This window comes from Macaca mulatta, chromosome 1 (genome assembly GCF_049350105.2).
Source record: "Macaca mulatta isolate MMU2019108-1 chromosome 1, T2T-MMU8v2.0, whole genome shotgun sequence".
In the NCBI taxonomy this organism is placed as follows: domain Eukaryota; kingdom Metazoa; phylum Chordata; class Mammalia; order Primates; family Cercopithecidae; genus Macaca; species Macaca mulatta.
Genome location: NC_133406.1, coordinates 110,219,420 through 110,225,884, shown reverse-complemented (window position 1 = coordinate 110,225,884; position 6,465 = coordinate 110,219,420). Strand labels below are relative to the sequence as shown.

Sequence of the window (6,465 nt, the reverse complement as noted above, 5' to 3'; positions counted from 1 at the left end):
TAGGCTACGGGGACAAAGGGTAGAAGCCAGAGGGCCAGTCTTTCCTGCTCAGGCCCTCAGGTCTCCTTTAGAGAGACCCTGCTCTGGCCTGGTTTGGGGCTAGGACTGCTGACTTGGGGAGGCAGGGAGTGAACCCGGAATGGGTGATCTGGGCTCTTGCAAGCCATTCCTCTTTGTTGGTGTATATGGGAGGAGAGAAGAGGTCAAAGAAAGCAAGACCTTGCAAGAGGCATCCCAGTGACCCCTAGAAGTGACTGGGGTAAGGGGAGCACTATCCTAGAAGAAGGGAGTGGGAGGGAGGGGGCAGTGAAGCAGGGCGGTGAGCCTGGCCAGTGGTGGGCTCTGGCCGCCATTCTACCCGTGGTCACTCACTCTCGGACGTAGACCCTGGTGCACACAACATCATCTGCCGTCATGGTCTGGAAGGACAGAAGTAGTTGTTAGCCTGAGAGGCCCCTGGGGTCCTGTGGCTTTGGAGGGGAGGGTTGAATGGAGGTACTCTGCTTGGCCTCCAGGTCCAAACCTGCTTCTTGGCTCAAGACCAATAGATAGGAGCTGGTCCCAGAATACCCAGGTATCACTGGAGGGAGGACGGCAATAGAGCCCCCAGGGCCTGTCCTCCTCCTCAAGCCAGGAAGATCTCCCTGGAGAACTGCTGGGACGCCCCAGTACATGCCCTTTGCTTTGCATAAAAGGAACAACAACCATTTCTAATTCACACAGGGCACTGTATGGCATAGGGACACTTTAGTTCTGTCCAAGCAGTCCCATCAGGAGGGTGTGGAGTCAAGCCATGGTTGTTCTTGAGTCTCCCGCACCCTGGGGTCTCCCAGAGAATCTCGGAATTTATCTAGGGCTGGGTTTGCTATTAGTGGGGAGGAGCCAGGACTTACCAGGATCAGCTCCCCATCATTGGTCAGTTCTCTGGTCCACGAGGTCTTGGGGCCCTCTCCCTTCAGGAGCTTCTGCTCACAGACCATTTTATTCTCGCTCTCCCATTTCACCAGGCTCTGCAAGAGACAGGTGGCCAAGTAAGCTGGGCCCATAGCAGGCACAATGCAGTGACAGGGATAAGGGAGAGAGAGCCCCTTTCTAGCCCCCACCACTACTTAAGGATTTTCCCTAGTGGGAACAGAGAGAAGCTAGGAGTTAACTGCTAGCCTGGAAAATGGTAGGTTGAGAGGCAGGGCAATGATGCCATGACCCTGGAGCCCCTCTTGGCACTCACCTTACAGGGCCTCCCATCCACAGTCTGCTCCTCAAACTCCTCCCCAACCTTGAAGTTAATCTCTGTGGTGCGCACGGTGGTGGAGGTTTTGATGTAGAAAGTGTCTCCCTCCTGTTTGATCTCCACTGCTGGCTTGGACGCTGCAGCCACAGCAATCTTCCTCAGCATCACATTCACCCCTGTGGGGAGAGTGGAGAGGCTCACCTTTTGGGGGGCTTTGGGCACCTCTCTCACACCCTCCCCATGAGACAGTTGGAGCAGACTGATTTGTGACTTGCTTGGGGTGGGTGTGTTGGGGGGTGCATCTGCCTGGTGCCTGGGTGTCTAGGAAAGTGCCTTGAAGGAGATGGCAGGCAGTGCAGCCCTGAAAGATGAGGGGGTTTAGGGAGGAGAGGGAGAGAGGCAGTGGCCTGCCCCTGGGGGTCCTGTTCCCAGCTGTGGCCCCACCTTATTGAGTTAGCAGGCCTGGATTTGGCTCCCCATGTCTCAGCTCTTCAGTCCTGGAATGTCCAGGGGCAGCTTCTCCCCAGCCCCCTGCCCAAGAAACATCCTGCTACCGGCTCTGGTTGTCTCTGTTTACTTCACTTTTGGCCTTTTGTCTACCCTGTTGACGGCTCATCGGAGTCACTGGGTCTGTACCCCTGGCCAAGCACAGGCCAGGCCCCATCACTCATGTCCTGGGAAGTAGGAGCCATTTCCCTCTCTGCCCTATCTACCCACCCTATCTAGTGCTAGATAGGTCTTCATTTGCCCAATTTCTGTCCCATTCAAAAATGAGGAGCGGAGATTCCCAGCAACGAAAGAGGGCGGGGCAGCCACTTCCCTCTACAGAATGGTCAGCAGCCGGGGAAGACAGAGGCTTTGGAGTAAGGTCATTAGGCTGTGATTTCCTCCTGGCTCAGCCCCCTTACAGGCTGGGTGACCCTGAGCAAATGGCTTAACCACCCTGAGCCTTAGATTCCTCAATTGTAAAATGAAAATAACAGCTTCTTAAAAAGCCAATCAAGGTTGGGTACAGTGGCTCACACCTATAATCCCAGCAGTTTTCGAGGCCAAGGCAGGTGGATTGTTTGAGCGTTGTAGTGAACCGAGATCATGCCACTGCACTCCAGCCTGGGAGACAGAGTAAGACTCTGCCTCAAAAACAAAACAAAACAAAAAATGTCCAGGAGCAGTGGCTCACGCCTGTAACCCCAACACTTTGGGAGGCCGAGGTGGGTGGATCATCTGAGATTGGGAGTTTGAGACCAGCCTAACCAATGTGGAGAAACCCCATCTCTACTAAAAACACAAAATTAGCTGGGCATGGAGGCACATGCCTGTAATCCCAGCTACTCATGAGGCTGAGGCAAGAGAATCACTTGAATCTAGAGGCAGAGGTTGTGGTGAGTCAAGATCGTGCCATTGCACTCCAGCCTGGGCAAAAAGAGCAAAACTCTGTCTCAAAAAAAAAAAAAAAAAAGCCAATCGGAATGGTATGTGTTTAGGACTCAGCACACACAGTGCCAGGCATATGCTTAAGTTTTCAGGAAACAGTAGCTATTATTGTTGGTATTATTTTTACTGATAAAAGGAAGGCAAAGGGTCAGGTGCCATGGCTCATGCCTGTTATCCCAGCACTTTGGGAGGCCAAGGCAGGAGGATTGCTTAAGCCTAGAAGTTTGAGACCAGACTGAGCAACATAGTGAGATCCCACCAGTAAAAAAAAAAAAAAAAAAAAAAAAAGGAAAACAAAAAGCTGGGGTTCAGACAAAGCTCCCTTCATTAGGCACCGTGCTCATCTGCCCTTCTGGAAGACTCCCATATCCCTGTCCCCTCAAGGGAACCCCCTCTGCCGTGAGAAGAAGGGATAGAAAAGGAGCCTGCCCTCCCCGCTCTGTGTGATGTGTCCCCTACTTCAGGACCCCCCACTCCCCTCACAGGGTCTGGCTATCTCATTCAGCCTCTGTGAATTCAGACTCTCTGTGCACCTCCATATCCCAGCCCAGATTGGACCCCTTCTCTCTGCTCCCCAGTTGTTAACCAAAGTGGGGGAGATAGGAGACAGCACCCCTCTGAAAGGAAGATGTGCAGAGCAGGGGGCCTCTCTGGATGGGCTCCAGGTCTAAGCTCCACACACCCACCTCACCTGGCCTGATCTGCCGCCCTGTCCTGGAGTACAGCCAGGGATGCACTAGGTGGGGGTGAAAGGGCCCTCCGCCAGGCAGCAGGATTTCCCTGCCCCTGATCCGGCCAACTCCCTGGCCCTCCTCCAGACCTGGGTTCCTAGAGAAACAAATCCTCTTTCCCCTCAGCGCCAAAGCATAGCTACCCTACTCCAAACAGAAGAGAGAGGGAGAGAGGAAGTCTTGTCCCTGGGGAGCCCAGGACCCCATGGTTGGCTGCTGAACTCTTGGGTCTAGGGAGACATGACTGAGGTCCCCAAGTCTTATTGAGATGGACCCTTGACTAGAGCTAAGAGGGCTGTGCCAGGACCGAAGTTCCTGCAGAAGTAAGGCTGAGTTCAGAGGAGACATCCCTTCAGCAAGCCCCTGGTGCCTGTGGAGCTGGGGGCCCAGCTCAGCCGGCCTTGACTGGCTCAGGACTGTGTTTGTCTAATGGATCTGTTTTTAATCTCCCCCCTGCAGGGCCTGAGGAGGGCACGTGGCTCAGAGAGACCCTGCAGAGAGGACAAACAGACTGAAGACAGACAGCAGGATTGGGGCCTTGAATCTTACTCTTCAGCTGGGACCTGGGGGTGCGCCAGGCCACCACCTCATCCACTGGGGACAGGAGCCAGAATCCAGAGAAGATGAGGAGGGAGTGGCATGTAGGCTTTCCAAAGAGAAAACTTCTATCTTTTCGTCTTTAAGTTCAGCAAGGACAGAGCGAGAAAGACTGATATGACTCCAAGAAGTATTGTGGTTAGATCGCAGGAAGAACCAACAGCAAGGAATGATGGAGATTCCTGCTCTCTCTGCAACATTCCAGACCCTTCTTAGATCCAGTCTCACTCCTATAGTCCAGGGTGCCCTCCCTCCCTACCCCCTTGCCCAGCCCAGCCCAACTACCCTCTCTCTGTTCAGTGCAGGAATTGAAGGCAGCAGGCCTGTCCTTACGCTCCCAGTGACTGGGGTCCTTAACTATCGTCCATCTCTCCCCCAGAGCCCCAGATGTCTAGCCCAGTTGGCCCAGAGAGCACACAGAAAGTGGGCTGGGAAAGTGGGAAGGGCAGTCTGGATTGACTTTGTTTTCCCCACCTTTGACCAACACACCCAGTTGGGCTGCAGCTGATCTATGGTGTGTGGAGGGAGGTGGGAACCTAGATTTTTGGAAATGTGGGATTGGGGTTTCACACGAAACCATTTGTTGAAATCCAAGAAAGTGATAATTATCCCTAGCGATTTTAGAACTCTGGAGCTGCTCGTTGTAGTAAAATACTTGTCTCACAGATGGGGGGTAGGGAGAGTAGAGTGGAAAGTGCACACGGGAAGGAAAGGGGAGCTCAGGGGGCGCTGGGGCGGCAGATCACCTGGTAGGCAGAGCTGGGCGCCTAGGGGTAATGAGCCTGCTCCGGGGATTGGGTTACCGAGGGGGGCACCGGGAAGGAGATTGGAATGTGTCCGAGCGGCTGGGCAGGTTAGGGAACCGGGCTCCCAGTCTGGATGCAGGGTTCGTGGCTCCACCAGCCTGCAGCTTCTGAACTGCGGACAGCCAGGTGCCTCGGCTCACCGAGTCCGGCCGCTGAGGCCAGCCTCCCCTTCCCCCAGAGGCCAACCTCGCGCTTCTGGTTTCTACGTGATTCACAGGCTGTGAGTCACCGCAGTGCTGGCACCGGTGGGCCCCCGCAGGAGAAAGCGGGATTTAGGCGTCGTGCCCAGCGCCACGGGACCCGGACGCCTGGCACATTTTTCAGTGATGCAGGCGCCCAGTGTCTCACGCCCTGTGGTCCCGCTTTCTTTTTCATCCCCACCTTCGAGGACTCCAGAGCCCCCCTTGCCCCACCTGGGCCCTCGAACATTTCCTTACCCAGCACTTTGAGCAAATCCTCGAAGTTTTCCGATCGGATGATTTTCCAATTGCCAGAGAAGTTGGGCATGGTGGCGGCGCGGGTGGTGGTCCCCTTAGACCCCTAGGCTGGAGCACTGGACACTGTCTTTTAGTCAAAAGAGACGTCGCCGTCGCCGAGTCGTGAGGTTCAGGAACCAAGATACGACCAGGGACAACCCCAAAGCTGGCCTGGGCTCCCGCGCGGACAGCTTTTATACCCTGTGCGGAACCTCCCCTGCCCAGGATTGAAGTGGCCCCGCCTTCCGCTCCGCCCCCTCCCCCACTTGGGGGGGCCCTGCCACCAACCTCTGGATCTAGCCGGTGTGTGGGTCCAGGCTTCTCTGGGGACCGAGATAGCCTTCTCCTGCTCTAGGGAGTGGATGGGGAAGCGGATGCAAAGCCTGCACTTGAATTGCGCTGTCCGCCTAGGCGCGGGGAGCCAGCTGCGGGCGCAGATGCTCAGGGCTCGTGTATGGCTGTCCCCCACCAGAGTTCCTCACGTCTCGCCTGTTCGCCACCCATCCCCAACCTGACTCGGTGCATTCAACTCCTTGGCGCTGGACACCTGGCGACCCCACCCGCGGGCGGATCCCAGATCTTGAGCCGTAGCTGACCGGGGGAAATAGGCAACTGAGCCCTGGCTCCACTGAAGCCTGAACTGGATCCAGTGGGACCACTTCGAACTCAGAGAGGGGCAGGGGAGCTCCGGGGTTCTGCGGGATTAGGGATCTAAGTGAGGCAACGGCGCCCCCTGCTGGAACAACTCGGAGAGGCTGGGCGGGGGTGGCACGTCCCCCCACCCCTCTATCCTGCTTCGGGCTCACGTAGTGCCTGGGGACTCTGGAAGTAGTCGCCAGGCGACTCGCTCCCCTTAATGGGCTGGGCGGACACTGAAGGGTTAAGCAGGAGCCCAGGGCGCGAGGCTGGGAGGGCAGAGGTCACAGCCAATCACTTGACGCGAGGTCTTTATTAAAGCGCTTTCTCTGTCGCTTCACTCCCCAGACCCCGAGGGGGTCTCCGTAGGCGGAAGGGAGGGAGGCGGGGACAGAAGCGCGGAGCCCTGGCGAGCTGCGCCGCCACCAAGATAGAAGGGAGGATGGGTGCCCGGGGAGAAGGCGGAGCAGGGTCTCAGGTGTCACCATCCTGAGCTGTAAAACGGGCGGAAGGAGCTACCTCCCCTCCCTTGGCGAGCGGCTTTGAAACGGGAG

General features: G+C 56.3%; 1 protein-coding gene across 1 annotated transcript; it reads right to left on the bottom strand.

Annotated features, from left to right (window-relative positions):
• Positions 1 to 204: 204 nt before the first annotated feature.
• On the bottom strand, positions 205 to 5,313 carry CRABP2 (cellular retinoic acid binding protein 2). The gene is given in 4 exon segments (NM_001266889.1): positions 205 to 419; positions 894 to 1,010; positions 1,229 to 1,407; positions 5,237 to 5,313. Coding segments are annotated over 4 exon segments (417 nt in total). The 5' UTR covers positions 5,307 to 5,313; the 3' UTR covers positions 205 to 368.
• Between the last annotated feature and the right edge of the window lie 1,152 nt (positions 5,314 to 6,465).